The sequence below is a fragment of the Hyperoodon ampullatus genome (assembly GCF_949752795.1).
Source record: "Hyperoodon ampullatus genome assembly, chromosome: 2".
Lineage (NCBI taxonomy): Eukaryota > Metazoa > Chordata > Mammalia > Artiodactyla > Ziphiidae > Hyperoodon > Hyperoodon ampullatus.
Window position 1 is genome coordinate 110,692,301 of NC_136915.1, and position 20,073 is coordinate 110,712,373.

Genomic DNA, 20,073 nt, shown 5'->3' on the forward strand with positions numbered 1-20,073 from the left:
AGGGGAGTCTAATCTCTGTACCTCTAGTTCACCCATTTTCTGCATCTGCCGATTATATAGCATCTAGCATATTGCCAGGCCCTATGTATACCAGTTCTTCCTGGGCACACCTGGAGCCACCCCACCCCCACTTCCTGCCAGGAGTCCAGAGACCCTGTCACTCCTAGTTGGAAGCCAGCCACTTATGGCTGGGCCAGAGGTGATGGAATTGGGGCAGGGCAGGCTAATGAGTAACTCAGGGAGAAGTGGCTGCCTGATACAAGTGCCGTGTTCTCCCTCTCCTTACAGGCAGGAATGACAGAAGCAGACAGATGACGCTGAATTAACCTGTGGCCTAGTCTCTTCCCAGAGTACAGTTGGTGGGAAAAGCAGGGTCAGGCATCTGGTGAGAGGAAAGGCTCAGGGCTCCCTGTTGCCTGGCTCTAGATCACTATTTACCTGCCTCTGGGGCTTACGAAAGGCCTTGGAGCTGCCTTGCTCCCCTGGCCCCGCCCCGCTGTCCTCTGTAACTGAAGGCGGATAGGTTTCGGGTTTTCCATGTTGAATCATTTAGAGCCCTGCTTTCTGACCCACCCCAAAGATCCCTTTAGCCCTCCTGGCCCTTGACCCACATGTCCTGGGACTGAAGAGGGTTGAGGTTAGGGAGTCACTGGGACCTAGGGGTACACTTGGTGCCGCCTCTGAGCAGCTTGGTGCTCTTGGGCGGGCGAGGGCTATGCACTCTCTGGGACTAGGCTGGGAACTTCTTGACCTGGATCTGGAAGATCAGTAGATGTACTGTCAGGGTAGAGCTGCATCATGAATAAATCATGTGACTTCTAGGCACATCTGGTTCCAAAATTATGACTGAATAGGACAGGGAGTCCAGGCCAGGAAGAGGTCCTGTTACTAGGACAAACAAGAAATGGCTGTGCAGGATCCTTGGGAAATCTCCCCACTGCTGTGTTGACTCTGCCTTGGTTTGGGATACAACTTTTAATAGATATATATTGACATCTACCATCTGCCAGGCCCTGGGGACACAGGAGTCAGCTGAGAGCAATGTTTTTTTTTCCCTCCAGGAGGAGGGAGACAGATAGGAAACAAATTATCACTCTGATAAATATATAAATAAACTGAGGCACACTCACTGAAGGCCAACTATAGAGTGTATAATGTGAATCTGATCTAGTTTGTGGGAAGGAATGGTCAAGGAGGCTTCTCTAGGAAGTGACATCTTTCTGTAAGCCAGGTGAAGCCAGGAAGGTCCTGTTGAAAGGAGCAGCATATGTGCAGGATAACATTTGTTGTCAGCTTTGTGACAGGCTTATGCTGCTAGGTGCATTCATGTTTAATATCTTGACATTTTCTCTCTTTTTATTGAAGTAGAACCTAAGTAAATAAAGTGCAAAAATCTTAAGTGTATAACATGATACATTTTTACAGTTGTATACCCACATAATTGTTATTATCTAATTCTCACAGGTAATTACCTCATGAGGTATTATTATACCCATTTTACAGATGAGGAAACAGGCTGGGAAAAGTTGTGATTTGCCCAAGGTCATATACATCAAGTGAAGGTCAGAAGCTGGGATTCCAAGCCAGATCCTGACTGTAGTCCAGTGCCTTTTCTATTGGATGAGTGGCTTGGAGAACTTACCCCTTTGCCTTGTAGCTTCTTTTCTGGTCCCATTTCTTACTTGAATTCCAACATAGGGCCCTGCCAACTAAAAATACTGCTTTCTGGGGTATCTGAGTCAGTGGTTGGTTAAAGTCCTCCCCAGTGTCTGCATAGTGGAAGGATCGGGTCCTTGGGTTCATGGGTGGGCCTTAAGGACCTCTTGAGATTCTGTGGTAAAAGTTTGGGTGGGCTGTCTTCTGGGGGGAAGGGTGCATTGCTTTCATCATTTTCTCAGACACCAAAAAAGGTGAAGAACCATTGCTGATAAGGAGTTCCTCCCCCCTGTATCTTCCTCTGTAGGGGAGGGGTTGGGAATGCTACTAGGAATGCTCTTCCTCCAATTCCTTTCTCACCTGGAGCTCCGCCCCTCCCTTCCCCACCCCTCCTGGGTTCCTGAGCTTCCTGGCACTTCTACAGTCCCTGAAAGGGGCCTTGCCAAGTTTCCTTGGCCCAGAGCTCCACTGGGAGGTTGAGCTGGGTATGTTTGTGTCTCTGGCACATCAGAGGCTCCTCCTCCAGTTTGGTGCTAGGCCCTGGTGGAGGTTAGCAGAAGGGGTGGGGAAGCTGGATTTTTATTTGCTTAGAGGAGAACCTCTCCCTGCAAGTTCCTGGAGCCAGAGCAATAAGCAATACCTGGAACACATTCCATTTGCTGACTCTGAGCTTAGGCAATGTGGACCCAGGGAGCTAGCCTGTAGGTGGTCTTGGCTCTGGCCCTCAGATGGGACAAGTCTGCCTGTCCTGGGGCCTGATACTCTTTTTTTTTTTTTTTTTGGCTGCACCATGCAGCTTGTGGGATCTCAGTTCCCTGACCAGGGATGGAACCCAGGCCTTGGCAGTGAGAGCACCAAGTTCCACCACTGGACCGCCAGGGAACTAACTCCTGGACTGGTACTCTTAAATGTTACTTAAACTTTTCTTGAATAGGTAGTACATGGTTCCAGATTCAAAAGGGACAAAAAGATATATAATAGAAAGCCAGTCATTCTCCCATCCCTGTCCCCAGCCCTCAGTTCCCCCAACCCTGATGCATCACTGCTATTGGTTTCTTTGAGTATCCTCCCAGAAATGGGATGACATATCTTGGGGTCTTCTGTATTTGAATGAGCTCTGGGATTGGAGGCCCCTATTCTCCATTGGGTTGGAGGTGTCTGCAGGTGGGGCTTCGGTTCTCCCTTCCCTGGGGATGGGAGAAGCACATGGTAGTGCTATATGTGTACGTGTGAAGATCAAGAAAAATCTTTAAACTCTTGACAAAACCAAGCTCCCCAGGACTGTATTAGAGGAAATGGGTTCTTCTGGGTCAGTGGGTCTCAGAATGTGGAATCTGGACCAGCAGCATCAGCACCACCTGGGAACTTGTTAGAACTGTAAATCCTCAGTTTGGGGCTACCTACTGAATCTGAAACTCTGGGGGCAGGGTCCAGCAGTCTGTTTTAACTGGTCCTTCAGGTGATTCTGCTGCTCAGATAAAGTATGAGAACCACTATTTTATGTAGAAGGGATTGGCAGGGCAATCAGCCTCACAAAAGCTGAGCAAGTGGAGGTTTCTGGGTTTCTGCTTCTAGTCTCTCAGCTTAAACTCTTCATCTTCTAGGACCCCTCCCACCCATGGAGCAGGTGTCCACCATGGCTGAGCCCCGGGGCCCTGTAGACCACGGAGTCCAGATTCGCTTCATCACAGAGCCAGGGTTTGATGCAGAGATGGGCACCCTACATCGTGGTGGACGACGCCCAGCTAAGGATGCAAGAGCCAATACCTATGGGGTTGCCGTGCGTGTGCAGGGCATCGCTGGGCAGCCCTTCGTGGTGCTCAACAGTGGAGAGAAAGGTGGCGACTCCTTTGGAGTCCAGATCAAGGGGGCCAACAACCGAGGGGCCCCAGGAGCTCTGAGCTCCGACTCGGAACTTCCCGAGAGCCCCTACTCTCAGGCCAAGGAGTTTCCTGCCCCCTCGCAGGGAAGCACATCTGATGAGGAGCCCAGGGCCCACTGGAATGGAAGGCTACTGCGCTCCCAGTCCCAGGCCTCACTGACAGGCCCTGCCCCTATGGGTCCAAGCAACAGGAGCACCAGCCTGCTGGAGCTAGCCCCCCAAGGAGCCTACCCGGGCAGCACCATTGACACTGCCCCCCTGTCTTCAGTGGACTCCCTCATCAACAAGTTTGACAGTCACCATGGGGGCCAGGCCCGGGGCCGGACTGGCCGCCGCACGCGGATGCTGCCCCCTGAACAGCGCAAGCGGAGCCAGAGCCTGGACAACCGGCTCCCACGGGACACCGCTGAGGAACGGGAGCGCTGGTCCCCCAACCGCTGGACCCCTAGCACAAAGCATGACCAGCACGTGGGCAGCTTGAAACAGTCAGCCCAGAGCTGTCTTGGTGGCTTTAGCCGTTCCCGTCAGACCCAGGACTGGGTCCTTCAGAGTTTTGAGGAGCCACGGGGGAGAGCACAGGACCCTTGCATGCTACAGGTCAGACCTCACCCCTCTGTGGCTTCCAAGCCCTGGCCCCTTCTCATCAGCCCTGACCTACGTGGGTCTCCATGTTGATTCAAATGACCTATGGCAGAAAGTCTACTTTTTGTCCTCCACTTTGTCCATCTACTTAAGAGATGGTATTCATATGTACAAGACACTTCCATGGGCAAAATTCTAAAGGAAGTGGAAGTAACTATGAAATCACCATTCACAAGCATGGTGAGTTACTTGTCATTGCCCGACCATTAACTGTGCCTCAGTCACCAGCATTTGCTAGGTCTGCAGCAAATGTGAGGCAGGCTTGGAGGATACGAGTGGCTCCCTGGTGCCAAAACTCCCCGCTTTGTCTCCCACTCAGGAATGCGAGTGAGTGGGGGAGTGACTTTACTCTGAGACAAAGTTAAGCCCATTCTAAAAGTAAATCATTCACAAATTCTAGTACATTAACTGCCATTAGTGACAAATAACCTGTGACACAGCTCACAACTGGTCAAGATCTGTTTGTCGAGCAAAATCTGGTTTGCAGCGATAGTGAGAGGTGTACCCGGCTTGGACCCCTTCCTGGCCTGTTGCTCCGGCCTCAGAGGTGTTGCCTCTTTACCCCACTTCAGGCTTGTTCGTCGTGCTTGAAGGGCCTCGTCTCCCAACTGCCACGTCTCTTCCATCTGAACCCCACACACGCTTCTGGCGTAATCTTTGTAGTCTTCCTATTTCTCTGGGTTTACTGTTTTTGTAGTTCAAATCAACTCCAGACCTTCTCCGAGACCAGCAGGAGGCAGTCCCACCAGGCGGTGTGGACCACGTGAAGGCCACCATCTACGGCGTCCTGAGAGAGGGGTGAGTGGGGACCCTCCCAATAGCAGAGTCACACACCTCCCTTCTTTTCCTTGTAGCTTTGTTCCCCATCTTCCCTGCTCTTAACCCTTCCTTCCCTCATCTCTGCTACCCCTTTCCTCCCCTAACCTTTGCATCTGTCCTTTTATCCTCCAGAAGCTCAGAAAGTGAAACCTCTGTGAGGAGGAAGGTCAGTTTGGTGCTGGAGCAGATGCAGCCTCTGGTGGTGAGTGGCCTTCTCACAGTGGGGCGGGGGGCAGGGTTAGGGCCTTGTGGGCCTTGGGATCTGGATGTGGACTCGCTTCCTTCCCCCCGTGTCTCTGGCAGATGGCTTCTTCTGGTTCCACTACGGCAGGGCAGGGCGAACTCACCCAAAAAGTGGAGGAGCTACAGAAAAAGCTGGATGAAGAAGTGAAGGTGAGGAGAGATTAGAGGTGCAGAAGGGATGAAGGGCCACAGGGGGAAAGAACCTTGGCCTGGGCTGGCCCTTCCAAGCAATGGAATGAGCACTTGTGTGTCCTGTGAGACAAGAGTATGTGCTAGTCCCAGGAAGGACTTCTGGGGTTCTCTGGAGCTTGGAGAGGAAGAGCACATTCATCAGGGGTCTAACTACTTTTCATTCCATTTCCTTTGGAAGTTCCTGTCCTAGCTCTGCCACTCACTGTGGCTGTATAAATCTTAAGTAAATTATTTATCTCAGTTCTTGGCATCATCATAGTAATGATGGCAGTAATAGTAGCTGTCATTTATTGAGTTTAATTTTTGTAGTAGCTACTATCCCGAGTAATATGTAATAATTACAGTGACCCTGTAAAATAGGCATCCTTGACCCTTGTATGATGAGAGAGTTGAAGATCAGAAAGATTAAGTGAATCGCTCAAGGTGGTAAGTTGTAGAGGAGGAGTGTTAAAATTCAGGTGAGTCTTATGCTCAAGCCTACGTACTCCTCTTTTTTTTTTTTTTTTTTTTGCGGTACGCGGGCCTCTCACCGCTGTGGCTTCTCCCACTGCGGAGCACAGACTCCGGACGCACAGGCTCAGCGGCCATGGCTCACGGACCCAGCCGCTCCGCGGCATGTGGGATCTTCCCAGACCGGGGCACGAACCCGTGTCCCCTGCATCGGCAGGCGGACTCTCAACCACTGCGCCACCAGGGAAGCCGCCCACTCCTCTTTTTTTATACTGCTTGCACCTGTCACATTATTGCCTTGTATATAGGTGGTGCTCAGTAAGTGTTAGATTGTAACTCCCCTTGTTTCCTGAAAAGCAGGGTCATGTACTGGTTGAGCGGTGGGCTGTGGAGTCAAGCTGAATTCAAATCCTGGTACTCTTACTTGTTGGCTATGTAACTGACCTTGGGCAAATTCTTTAAATGTTCTAAGCCTCTGTTTCCTTAACTGTAATGTGAGGATAATAATTGTGCTGTGTTAGTTATCTCTTGCTGTGTAACAAATTACCTCAAAACAAACATCACCCAGTATCTGAGTGCCCAGGATCTGGGAGCCACTTAACTGGGTAGTTGTGGCTCAGGGTCTGTGATGAGCTTCCAGTCAAGGTATTGGCTGGGGCTGTAATCATTAGAAGACTTGACAGGTGTTGGAGGATTTACTTCTAAAGTGGCTTACTCAACGGTTGTTAGTTGGAGGTCTCAGTTCCTTGCTATGTGGACCTCTTCATAGTGCTGCTTGAGTGTCCTCACAATATGGTAGCTACCTTCCCCCAGAGTGAGTGATCGAAGAGAGAAGGTAAGGAGGAAGCTGCAATGCCTTTTTCTGACCTAGTCTCAGAAGCTACACATCACTTCCCCCTTTTTCTATTTGTTAGAAGAGACAGCCTGTACTCAAGGGGAGCCTATATTAAGTCCAGCCTATACTCAAGGAGAGAGGCTTCACCTTTTGAAAGAAATGTCAAATAATTTGTGGACATATTTTAAACCATTACAAGTACCGAGGCTTGTTATGAGGATTAAATGCAGATAATATACATAAGGTCCCTAGTACAGTGCCTGTCACATAGTGAGTGTCAATAGATGTTAGGTATTCCCATTATCCCTGGTCCTTCTGAGAGGCTTTCCCTACTCTCCACCTGTTTTACTCTCTTTTCCCTTTCCAGAAACGGCAGAAGCTAGAGCCATTCCGTGTTGGGCTGGAGCGGCAGCTAGAGGAGAAGGCAGAAGAGTGCAGCCGACTGCAGGAGCTGCTGGAGAGGAGGAATGGGGAAGCCCAGCAGAGCACCAAGGAGTGAGTGCAGCTGATGGTGCTCGCAGGGCTGCATGAGGGCCTCAGCCAGAGTTAGAGGCTCCCCCAGGGCTGGGGGAGACAGGGAAATCTCCAGAAGCTGAAAGGGGCCAACAGAGAAGGTTAAAGACAGGACCTTTCTCTTTACCTTCTCTATCAGTAATGCTAATAGCACATGAGTTAGGCTCCCTGGATTTGCCTCTGTGCATCAGGTACTTAATCTGTAAAATGGGATTAATAATGGTACCTACCTCACAGGATTGTTGTGAGGATTTAATCATTCATGTAGCAGAAGTTTTTGCAACGAGTACTGTGTAGTAGGCACTGATCTAGATTCCTGGGGTTCATCAGTGAACCATAAAGATGAAGCATAGCTTCTAGTGAGGGGGCACAGACAGTAAACAACATATTGTATAAGTAAACGTATTACATATGAGAAGGTGGTAAGTAGAATAGGCTAAAGCAGATCAGGAGGGCTGGGTTGTAGGGGGGCAGGTTGCAATATTAAACAAAGTAGTCAGGGGAGGCCTTGTTAAGATTTGAACAAAGACTTGAAGGAGGTTTATAGGAACTAATATAAGTAAAGTGTTTAGAAAACGGCCTTACACATAGCGCTCAATACTGTTGTCTATAATTAATTATTAGGCTCCAGAACATGAAGCTCCTCCTGGACCAGGGTGAAAGGGTACGGCATGGGCTGGAGATGCAGGTGATGGAGCTGCAGGACAAGCTGAAACAGGCCCAGGGTCCTGAGCCTGCTAAAGAGGTGCTGATGAAGGTAGGGAGTAGGATTGGGGTACCTTAGCCTCTGCTTCCTTTCAGCTAGAGCATCCTCAAGTCTGCTCATCTGCAGTTTCCCTAAAGTATGGGGAGTAGGTAGCTGATTACAGGTATCCCTTAGGGTGCTTTCAGGCCGACTCAGTGGCGGCGTGGCACTAGAGCCCAGAATGGTAGATTTCCTTTATCCTCACAGGGCATCTTAGAGGGCAGAGAGCACCTGGTACCATGCCTAACAGATAGGAGGTGCTCAATAAATATTTTTGATTGACTGGATGAATGAATGGACAGGTGGATCCTAATATGGTCGCCTCTGTACTTCCACCTTCACTTTCCCCAGGACCTGGTAGAGACCCGGGAGCTTCTGGAAGAGGTCTTAGAGGGGAAGCAGCGGGTAGAGGAGCAGCTGAGGCTGCGGGAGCGGGAGCTGACAGCACTGAAGGGCGCCCTGAAGGAGGAGGTGGCCTCCCGTGACCAGGAGGTAGAGCACATGCGGCAGCAGTACCAGCGGGACGCAGAGCAGCTTCGCCGGAGTGTGCAGGATGCAACCCAGGCACGTGACAGGAGCAGGGCTGGGAAAAGAGAGCACCCCCAGGGAAGGGGGCTGCCTTGAGGTCTTGGTATTTGGTGATTTTTTTCATGGTCATAACCGGAACTCCCCCTAAAAGACACATGTGAGATGTAATGAAAACCTTGCTCAGGAAACCTACAAGGGCAGAGGGAAGGAGTGCAGGCCAGAAGTCCCACGAGGATGTGTGACCGAAGCCCCATGGGGAAATAACTGGGGGAGGCTTCCTGTAGATGACAGAGGGGCAGACTGTGTCTTGGGAAGAGAGCCTTCTGCTAGCATTGCACCAGGTGCCCCGGGTGTCAGGGTGTGCAGTGGGCATGGTGCCTGGACCTGAGCCTCCCCTTCTACACACTCACACTTTGGTTTGGAGTGAGCTCTTCCCTCCGAGCCTCCTGGCCCCTGACTCTCCCCTTCCCTAGGATCACGCAGCATTGGAGGCTGAGAGGCAGAAGATGTCAGTCCTGGTGCGGGGGCTGCAGAGGGAGCTGGAGGAGACCTCGGAGGAGACAGGGCATTGGCAGAACTTGTTTCAGAAGAACAAGGAGGAACTTAGAGCCACCAAGCAAGAGTAAGGACACTGCCCCCCAGGGTGCTTATCCATGGTTCTTATATTCCCCCTCTTTTCTGCCAGTGCTGTGCTCCTTCCTTTCCCATTTCTCAAACTGCCCTTCTCCATCCCCACCTTCCGCCCTCCTGAGGGTGGGTGCCCAGTGTCCTGCCTCCAGGGAGGTGGTTTTCATTGTCATTGCCCTGCTCACCTCTCCCAGGCAGGCGGCCTCACCCTGTTCCCTTTCCCTTTCGTTTCACCTTTCTGGGCTCAGACTCCTGCAGCTGCGGATGGAGAAGGAGGAGATGGAAGAGGAACTTGGGGAGAAGATAGAGGTCTTGCAGAGGGAATTAGGGCAGGCCCGGGCTGGTGCTGGAGATACTCGCCAGGTGGAGGAGCTCAAGAAGGTACTTGGGAGTTGGGGGGCAATAGGGCAGGTTGGGGGGATGGGCATCTGCCTTACCTATCCACGAGGGCCTCCACACTTGTGTGGCTGTCTCCCGTGTGCTTGGTTTTCAGGCTTCATCCTGCCTGCTCAGCCTTATCTCTTCCCAGCACACACTCTAGCAGGACTGGTCTCCTCATTCAGTATAGAAGTTTCTAATGGAAAGGGCTCTCAATGGCCAGGTTGGGTTATAGCCAGAGGCTGCTGGCTACCTCCCAAGAGGCCTCATGGGTAGCAGCATTGAGGTGTATTTGTGAAACTCCAGGGTCATTTTTGCAAGCTTGGAGACCTAATTTGGTCAGCATAGCAAGAGTTGCTCTGTCTCTCAGAGGGGACTCATTAACTACACTTACGAAACAAACATTTACAGTTAGAATGCCAGTTTATTAACTTAAAACGAGTGGTGTAGTGAGTAGTGTTGTCACATGGAACACTTGCAGTGGCATGGCCAGCTGACCTATATGGGAAGCCAAATTGTAATTTGAAGGCTGCTTAGAGAGTATAGAATCTAGACACAGGTAGCTAAATGTTTTATTATGCATGGATATTTTATGAATAATAAGGTCATAAAATTGAAGTGAACACATAAATAATTTCTTCATATTCCTGGTATCAGTTTATGAAGGACAAGAAAACAATGAATTATTTCAGATGATTTGAAAATTAGAAAATGATTTCATTAATTATAGGGAACTGGCATTTGTGGCCTCCTGAGACTCCTTCTGGGTTTATATTCTTCCATTTGCTATGCTGGATATGTAGTAGGTGCTCAGTTAACAAGTATTAATTAATCAATTCTTGTTTGTCATGCTTTTACTCTAAGACTACCTAATTGTAATCAAGGTAATCATATTTTTAAATGAGTAAAGAAATATAGCTCTGAATGATGATTTTCCAGATAAATAAAAGCCTGAGCTTATGCAAAATATTTGGTGGAGAAAAAGATAATAAATGTTAACCAAACATACTTTGGTGGTTGTGAAATCAAAAGTACTCCTAATTTTTACTATACTGTTTTTAAGTTAACAAATATCAAGGATAGTCTGAAGTCTGTTAACTATATTAGCTGACATAGTGAACTTGGACATTCCTCTGGACAATCTCAGTTGACTTATTATGCTGGGTAAAGCTAAAAAGCAAAAAGTAATAACTAGTGTTTCATTTATCTCATATATTAAGCTAATTTTATTAAGTATTTAATCAATCAATAAGATATACATTAGGAAAATAGACTAACCCAGTCCACTGTAGACCATACACTGTGCTATTTTTCTTTTTCTATTTTTTCTTTATTTAAAATTTTTTTTAAAAATTTATTTATTTTTGGCTTCATCGCACCTCATGTGGGATCCTAGTTCCCCGACCAAGGATCGAACCCTCACCCCCTGTGGTGGAAGCGTGGAGTCCCAACTGCTGGACTGCCAGGGAAGTCCCCTGTTTTTCTTTTTTTTTTTTTTTTTTTAAATAAATTTATTTATTTATTTATCTATTTATTGGAGGCATTGGGTTTTCGTTGCAGTGCACGGGCTTCTCACTGCAGTGGCTTCTCTTGTTGCAGAGCACGGGCTCTAGGCGCACGGGCTTCATAGTTGTGGCTCACAGGCTCAGTAGTTGTGGCACATGGGCCTAGCCGCTCTGTTGGCATGTGGGATCTTCCCAGACCAGGGCTCGAACCCGAGTCCCCTGCATTGGCAGGCAGATTCCCAACCACTGCGCCACCAGGGAAGCCCCCCCTCTTTTTCTTTGTAATGAGTACGTTAGTGTCTTATACTGAAGACTCACTATATACATATAACCTTTCAGCCTAATTATACTTTCTGAATTTCAGAAGTAGCTAATAGATAAAGAATTAGAATGAGAAATCGTATTTTGATTTTTTAAGAAAGAAATCAGAGCAGCACCAATATTTATTGTGTCACATATTTTGGTTTTCAACATTTAAAAAAAATAGCCAATCCTGTTTTATGCATACCCTCATCTGTTCTCACTCCATGTAATTTTTTTTAATGGAGATTTAGTTCACATACCATAAAATTCACCCTTTTAAAGTATACAATTTAGTGGGGTTTTGTACACTCACAGAGTTGTACAACCAACACCATCACCACTATCTAATTATAGAACATTTTCATCACCCCAAAAAAGAACCCCGTATCCATTAGCAGTCACCCTCCCCACTCCTGGCAGCCACTAATCTACTTTCTCTCTCTATGGATTTGCCTATTCTGGACATTTCATATAATTGGACTCCTATAATATGTGGCCTTTCACGTTTGGCTTCTTTCACCTAGCATAATGTTTTTCAAGGTTTATCCATGTTGTAGCAAGTATCAGTACTTCATTACTTTTTATGGCTGAATAATATTCCACTACATGGATATACCACATTTTAATCTGTTCATCAGTTGATGGACATTTGGGTCATTTCTGTATTTAGCTGTAATGAATAATGTTGCTATGAACATTCACTTACAAGTTTTTTGTGAACATATGTTTATACAGTTCTCTTGGGTATATGCCTAGGAGTGGAATTGCTGGGTCATATGGTAACTTTATGGTTAACTTTCTGAGACATTGCCAAATTGTTTTCCAAAGTGGCCATACCATTTCACATTCTTACCAGCAGTGTATGAGAGTTTCAGTTTCTCCACTTTCTGTTATCCCAGGCTGGCTCTCTCTGCCCTGTCACCATTTCCCTTCCCTTCTAGGAGCTGCGCCGGACACAGGAGGAACTTAAGGAGGTGCAGGCAGAGCAACAGAGCCAGGAGGTGACTGGGCGACACCGGGAGCGGGAGTTGGAGAAGCAGCTGAGGGTAGAGGCTGAACGAGGCCGGGGGCTGGAACAGCAGAACCTCCAGCTACAAAAGACCCTCCAGCAACTGAGACAAGATTGTGAAGAGGCTTCCAAGGCAAGGGGAGTGGGCACAGGGCTTAGGAGGTGGAGGCTGAGGGGTCTGGAGGGCTGAGGAGCCAGAGGGCGTGGAAAATTACCTATCATGGGTATGTATAGACCAAATACCTTGGTCCTAGGTGTGTGGTTAAAAGTAGCCAGGATGTGGCAGGGGGAGGTTGGGCTGTACCTGGTGACACCCATTGCATCTCTGTAGGGGTGGGATTCTCAGGGAAGCCTCTGGCTGGTGGCACTACCCCTCTTCACACCTGGGTTCGTGTGAGCTCTCTTTTGGGTGGCTTTCCTGGGAGTCGCCAATGACCTTGAGCCCTGGGGTCTGAGCCACCTCTCCCTGAACTGGCCTCAGGCTCAGATGGCAGCAGAGGCAGAAGTGGCAGTGCTGGGGCAGCGTCGGACAGCAGTGGAAACGACGCTTCGGGAGACCCAGGAGGAAAATGATGAATTCCGAAGGCGCATCCTGGGTCTGGAGCAGCAGCTGAAGGAGGCACGAGGCTTGGCGGAGGGTGGGGAAGTGGCGGAGGCTCGGCTTCGGGACAAGGTGCAGCGGTTAGAGGTCAGTGCTTTTGCTGACATTGTTGGCTTCCTCCTGGCCTTCTCTCCTCTCATCCCTGGCTAAATACTCAGCCATCATTTTGATTTTGCCTGTAGCGTGCTTCTGTTTGCCTCCCTAGTCCTCTGTTAACCTCGGGTTTATTTCCTGGAGTGTGCTTTAGTGTGAATGTCTCAGCCTTTGCACTGGTATTTTTGTCCATTTCCCACTCTTCGCATGTTCTCTGATCTTTGCTGGTTCCTCTGAGCCTGTTTTCATTGCCCACCTTTTTCATAAACATCTCTTCCTCCTCCCTCCCACCTACTCACCTCCAAATGGCTTGAGCCCAAGCTTTGCATCCCTTCAGTCCAAGGTCCCTCACCTTCCCCACTCCCAGGCAGAGAAACAGCGGCTAGAGGAGGCCCTGAACACAGCTCAGGAAGAGGAGGGGAGCCTGGCAGCAGCCAAGCGGGCACTGGAGGCACGGCTGGAAGAGGCCCAGCGGGGGCTGGCCCGCCTGGGACAGGAGCAGCAGGCTCTGAACCGGGCCCTGGAGGAGGAGGGGAAGCAGCGGGAGGCGCTCCGGCGCAGCAAGGCTGAGCTGGAGGAGCAGAAGTGCTTGCTGGACAGGACTGTGGACCGGCTGAACAAGGAGGTGGGGCACGGGGTGGCCTGGGCTCAGGAAGAGGCTCAGCTCATACAGAAGCTTGCCTGGGGGGGGCACAGGGGAGGGAGTGGGGTCACAACGTGTGGTGTTTGCCTTCCTCAAGTTCATTGTTGGGGAGGCCAAGTCTATATCTGCAGAGTAGCATCCTTCCTACTTCCCCTCAAGTGTTCTTGACCTCCCCCTACATCCTATTCCTTTATGATCTTGATCCTTGGAGAATGTCTCCTGGAGTTCCTCTTAGAAGTCTGTAAGACCTAAACATAAGAATCTTCGTTGGTAGAGTTTTATATTTAGGGGAAGGAAAAAGGCCTATAATCCCTCCTTAGACGTCTGTAAGACCTAAAAACAGGAATTTTCATTGGTAGAATTTTATATTTGGGGGAGGGAAGGAGAAAGGAAGAAAAGGAGATAAATTGCTTTTTTTCAGGTAAGGTTCTCCTCCTAATCGCTTATTTATAAAACCGGAGCAAACACCTAATATATTTCATCAATTCTAAAATGTACATTTTATCGTCTCTGAAATTGATTTGTGTCTTATAATTGATGGTATGTTATAGTTCAATTGGCAAATTTTTCTTTTTCTTTGTAATAATCATTGGTATCTTGGGTTTGCTGAAATATGGTCATTTAAGGTTTACTTTGTATCAGGCACTGTTGTAAGTACTTTACGTAATTAATTAACATAATTCTCACAACAACCTTGTGATGTAGGTGCACTGTTATTATCCCATTTTACAGATGGGGAACTGAGACCCAGAGAGGGTAAATAACTTGCCTGTGGTCACACAGCTAATAAGTGGTAGAGCCAGGATTTGAACCCAGGAAATCTATATATTACTCTCAGCCATACTAGGGACCTAGGTCCAGGAAAGAGCAAGAGAGGGCTACTTTGGCAGGAAGGAGGCTCTGGGAGAGTCTTGGGAGTCTGGGCCCAGAGAAGGGAGAGAGGCATCCGTTAAAGAGATGCAGTGCTGAAAAATCTCTTTTCTCTGTGTCTCAGCTGGAGCAGATTGGGCATGACTCTAAGCAAGCCCTACAGCAGCTCCAGGCCCAGCTGGAGGATTACAAGGAAAAGGCCCGGCGGGAGGTGGCGGATGCCCAGCGCCAGGCCAAGGAGTGGGCCAGTGAGGCTGAGAAGACCGCTGGAGGGCTAAGCCGGCTTCAGGATGAGGTAGGAGCCTAAATGGCAGGAGTCCCAACATCCTTGGTTTGAAGGTCATTACCTCTTAACCTGTGACAAAGGGATCTTGAGACCTGGGTTTAGGTCTAATCACTTCGGTGGGGGAGGGTGGGGGGAGTTGTCCACTGTAGGCAGAGACAGTAGAGGATGCACTGTCTGCACAGCAGTGATTTTCAAACTCTGATGCACATTAGGGTCACCTGGGGAGATTTTTAAGATCTCAACACCCAAGATGCCTCCTGTACGCTTAAACCATAAACCCTGGGGCTTGGATCCAGGATCCGTAGTCTAAAAACTCCTCAGGTGATTTAAACTTGTGTAGAGAATTTTAAGACGATAAAGAATATGGGCTAAAAGTCAAGTCTTTTTATCATTACCGTGCTCTGGCAGTTCTAAAGAATGTCAGAGTTGAAGAATTTTCCCCCACGGGGTGGACTGCTCCCACCCTTCAAGCTCCATCTTACCTTATCTGAGCTGCTGCATTTTTCTCTTCTGACCAGACTCAGAGGCTGCGGCAGGGCCTGCAGGCATCCCAGGCTGAGCGGGACTCTGCCCGGCTGGACAAAGAGCTGCTGGTCCAGAGACTGCAGGGGCTGGAGCAAGAAGCAGAGAACAAAAAACGCTCCCAGGATGACAGGAGCCGTCAGCTCAAGGGCCTTGAGGTGAGGACAGTTAGGGGGTGATGGGTGGTGGGTGGGATGGGGAAGGTGAGGGTGTCTGGATCCTGGCACAGGTGGGACTTCTGTGGGGAAAAGAGCCAGGACACTCCAGCCTCTGGGATAGGAAACTGGCAGCCGACAGCTGATGGGTTTTGTTTGACTGCAGTGTTGTAAACAACTTTGAATTAATTGCCACTGTTTAGAAACGTATAGATGTCACATAAAATTTTGGATTTCTGGCTTTTCTTATACATTTGGAAAATATAATAACACTGGGCTTTGAGTCCTGAGTTGTCCGCATGGCAACAGTTGGCTGGAGCTGAGCAGTGGCTTCTCCCCTTTAGAGTCAACAGTGGTCTTCAGTTTGCTATATTTGGCAATAACAACAACAGTAATAAGAGCAGCAGCAGCAGCAGCAAACATTTACATATTGTGCTGTGTGCCAGGTACTTAAGAATTATTTAATCCTGAGAATAACCATATGGCCTGAGTAGGCTTGTTTTCCCCATTTTATAGATGAGGAAAACTGAGACACAGAGAGGCTAAGCAACTTGTCCGTGGCCCCTTTGCCAGGAAGCGGTCGATCTGATTTTTATATCCAGGCAGTCTTGCCTTAGCCTCTACATGGTACTGCCTGACTCTAATTTGCTTCCCCAATCTGTACCCTGATGCTTCAGTTTCTGACTCTCTTTATCTCAGCCTTGGCCTGGGCACTTGGGTTTCTCTGTATTTTCCCATTTGGGAAATAGGGCTGCACCAGTGAGAAATAGATTCTGGGGTTTGTCATCCTGCCAAGACACCAAGGTCAGAGCGGGCCCACCCTTTTCCCTTGATGCCTCACTTGGGCAGCAGAGGGCGCTAGCTCCGTGGTGGCTCTGGGCAGGGGCAGGGACCAATGGGTTCTGGGATGTGGGAGAGAAAAGAACCTGTGGAGGCTGGTGTCTCAGAGGCTCCTGGTCAGAGTTTGGCGTTCTGGTGTCCAGCATTTGGGGCAGAATTAACCTGTTGGCCCTCTGCCACAGGAAAAAGTCTCACGGCTGGAGGTGGAGTTAGATGAGGAGAGGAGCACTGTAGAGCTGCTGACGGAACGGATGAATCGTGGTCGGGACCAGGTAACCCCTTCCTTATGCCTTATCCGTGTCTACCCCGACGACAGAACCTCTTGGCCCTTTCAAAGACAACCCTACCTTCCCATCTTTCATATATGGAGTTCTGGCTGCAGAATCGGTGCATGGCCGGCTCTACTGCAGGGTCTCATCTGCTTTCGGGAGGGGTTGGCGGGTTTCCTCAGGTGGAAAGAAGCAGGGAGTTTGAATGGAGGAAGGAATCCTGGTGGCCTGGGCTGCGGATCTGAGTCTGGGCTGCTTGCATTCAGAAGGGACGTTAGTTCCTGGTGAGACTGAGGAGGCCCTGTTTAAATTCTGTGGCCCCTCCCATCTGAGTAGGCTGTGATTTCTTAGTTGCCTGGAAATTTGGGGGATTCAGAGAGCACCCTCCAGCTACTCTGCCCCACTTCATTCAACTTGCTGGTCATCATCAGTCCTCCCTAAGTCTGGTTCCTCTGGCCCATCCCCACTAGGTGGACCAGCTGAGGACAGAGCTCATGCAGGAGAGGTCTGCTCGGCAGGACCTGGAGTGTGACAAAATCTCCTTGGAGAGACAGGTGAGGGGGAGGGGGGGAGTCTTGGGGATAGGCCTCAGGAGGCGGGTAAAATGACCATGGAAACAATCGCAGGTTGAGTGCTAACCAAGGATGCTTCCTGTCCCTCTCAGAACAAGGACTTGAAGAGCCGGCTGGCCAGCTCAGAAGGCTTCCAGAAGCCCAGCGCCAGCCTCTCTCAGCTTGAGTCCCAGAATCGGGAGTTGCAGGAGCGGCTGCAGGCTGAAGAGAGGTGACGTGAACCCATCCTCTCTCTCTCCCTCTGGACTTTTCTCCTCTGGTGTCCCTCCATCTTCTGCTTCAGACATGGCCAACCTGGCTTGATCTTTTGGGAGACCTTTTCTCTTGATAGGGAAAAGAGAGAGTTGCAGAAATTCTGAAATGTGAATGACATCTATCTACCTGGTTCTTTGGATCTGCCCTGGGTCCTCCTCAGTCTAATGGTTGGGCTCGTGGCTGAGCCCTTGGAGTTCTTGGAGGCAGTATGGGGCCAAGTAGGAGTTTCTTGAGAAATGACAACAGCCATAGACTTCCCCCTACCCCACCCTTTTAGGGAGAAGACAGTTCTACAGTCCACCAACCGAAAACTGGAGCGGAGAGTTAAAGAGCTGTCCATCCAGATTGATGATGAACGACAGCATGTGAATGACCAGAAAGACCAGGTAAGGATGGCAGCTAGGGCCAGGCAACCATATGGCAAGTATATACTATGCATTTGCTTGAAGGCCAAGAGAGGTCCCATCTCATAGGTCTTCTAAACTTAGACTTTCCTTCTATAAGGTCAGAGAGACTAGAGTGAAAGGACTAGATTAGAGCAGTCATAGTAAGCATGGATATCGAGTACTTAGGATGTGCTAGGCTCTCTTTCTAAGTGATGTATTAACTTATTTAATCCCCAAGACAAACCTAAGAGGTTAGGGTACTTGCCCGTGGTCTCAACATTTTCCTAGGGGCAACTGTATATACCTTGTCAAGATTGCTGCAGGGGAGGATCCCAGGCCACGGTAGTAGCAGCTCCTTTTCTAATGTGGGGACTTGGTATCCTGCCTAGCTAAGCCTGAGGGTGAAGGCTTTGAAGCGGCAGGTGGATGAAGCCGAAGAGGAAATTGAGCGACTGGATGGCCTGAGGAAGAAGGCCCAGCGTGAGCTGGAGGAACAGCATGAGGTCAATGAACAGCTCCAGGCCCGGATCAAAGTCCTGGAGAAGGACTCCTGGTACGGGCTGCTCTTCTGCCCCCTGTTCCATCGGGATAGCAGAGCAATAAGGGAATGGGCTCTCCTGAACTGGATGGGGAGGAGGATCTCTGAGAAGGGACTTTGCAGGCACTCATTCCTGGATGAAAGCCAGTATGACTGTCTTTTAGTATCTCAGCCCCCATCCTGTACCCCATCTCCCCATATCTCTAATTAGTGGGGGAATCTTGTGAGTAGCTTTAGGCCTTAGGAGAACTGGGAGTCTCCTTGGCATGAAAAGGGAGGCTGTTTAAATCTTTCTGTCTCCTTCCCTGACCAGTATTCCTCTTTGACTCAGGCGCAAAGCTTCCCGCTCAGCTGCTGAGTCAACTCTCCAACATGAAGGGCTGAGCTCAGATGAGGAATTTGACAGTGTCTACGATCCTTCCTCCATCGCCTCACTGCTTACGGAGAGCAACCTGCAGACTAGCTCCTGTTAGCTCGTGGTCCACAAGGGCCCATGAACCACACTTGAGGCCTATCCTGGCCAGTCCTGCTCTGCTCTGCCCAGCCTCAGATTCCTCATCCCTGTGGGGGACCCAGTTATTCAGACCTAAGACAGGGAGGGGTGTGAGTGAAGGTGATAAAAAAGGCATCAGCGCTAAGCCGGTAGACAGACTTTCCCTTTTCTCTGGAGGAGTGGGCATTTTAGGCCAACTGAGCCCCCTCCTTAAGTGCCGACCCCCTCTTCTGCTCCCTCACAGCAGTAGGTTCGTCAGCGTATAGGCTGAGGGGGATTGAGCAGGATAGGAAGGGATAGAAATTGCCATGTATATAAAGCTTTATTTCTTTAGCCCTTAACCCCAGGCTCAGGGAAATACCCTATGTGATTCTGCCCCCTTGACTCCTGCAACTCCTTTCCTTCCTGTTCTGGAGCAGCGTAAGGGGAACATTATGGGTAATGGACATGCTGGCGTGGCTCTACCCACTTCTCAGAGGCTCTTCTTTGCACAGTCATGGGGCCCATGTGGTAGTCCCCACCTGTCTCCATTCCTGTATTTTTTGTCTTCCCCAGGCCAAGATCCAAGGGACCCTTTCTCCTCCTCATCCCATCTTTACCGTTTCTATGTTCCTTCTTTCTTCTCAGTGCCTTAGCTGGGGTGAGGAGATAAGGATGCTCTTCTTGCCTTTTATTACCTGCACATTCATACCTCTCCAAGGACCACCCTTTCCTCAACCGGGGCCTTCTGCCTTCCCTGCTGCCCCAATGACTGGTTGAGAGACCTACCGGCTTCCCTGCCTATGAGGCCCTGTGAGAGGGACTTTGGGAGGGCCGTGATAAGGTGGTGGGGCTGCTTCTGCTCAGGGTTTCCATCCTTCCTCCTCTCCCTCTGTGACTATGGATGTGCTTATAAGATGGTTGCACCTGGGAACCCTGACAACTGTCTATGCAAGTTTGAAAAGCAAAGGTTTTGGTCTCCAGGGCCTTAACTTTCTCTGATCAGATGTGCCCAAACTCAGTAGGGAACTGAGGGACCCTCATTATCTCAGGAGCTTGGACCTGATACAGAGGGGCTAGAGGCTGACTCTTGGTAGAAATGGGAAGAGGCAGTGGTGGACTTATTCCTCCTTTGGGATTTGGGGAGAGCCATGTTCTGGTAGGAGGAGGTAAGGGAGATGATTCACCTCTCTTATTTTCTAAGCAGACTCTGTAAGAAGCCTAGAGGAGGGAGAAGCCTGTTC

The 20,073-nt window shown here is 49.5% G+C and overlaps 1 protein-coding gene across 3 annotated transcripts; it reads left to right on the forward strand.

The window, feature by feature from the left end:
- Positions 1–433: 433 nt before the first annotated feature.
- On the forward strand, positions 434–18,830 carry CGN (cingulin; the record flags this gene model as incomplete). 3 transcript variants are annotated; one of them, XM_079698587.1, is made up of 21 exons in its annotated part: positions 434–519; positions 3,261–4,135; positions 4,878–4,978; positions 5,132–5,201; positions 5,303–5,392; positions 7,087–7,214; positions 7,857–7,989; positions 8,329–8,541; positions 8,979–9,127; positions 9,381–9,513; positions 12,260–12,466; positions 12,815–13,015; positions 13,389–13,646; positions 14,659–14,829; positions 15,339–15,500; positions 16,520–16,609; positions 17,077–17,160; positions 17,271–17,389; positions 17,711–17,819; positions 18,209–18,372; positions 18,689–18,830. In XM_079698587.1, the coding sequence occupies 20 exons, from the start codon at positions 3,275–3,277 to the stop codon at positions 18,828–18,830; spliced, it is 3,585 nt and encodes a 1,194-aa protein (XP_079554713.1). The 3 variants fall into 3 exon arrangements, with proteins under 3 accessions (XP_079554713.1, XP_079554711.1, XP_079554712.1); XM_079698585.1 differs by lacking the exon at positions 434–519 and having other exon boundaries at positions 3,293–4,135; positions 12,815–13,019; positions 13,393–13,646; XM_079698586.1 differs by lacking the exon at positions 434–519 and having other exon boundaries at positions 3,293–4,135; positions 5,132–5,198; positions 12,815–13,019; positions 13,393–13,646.
- Between the last annotated feature and the right edge of the window lie 1,243 nt (positions 18,831–20,073).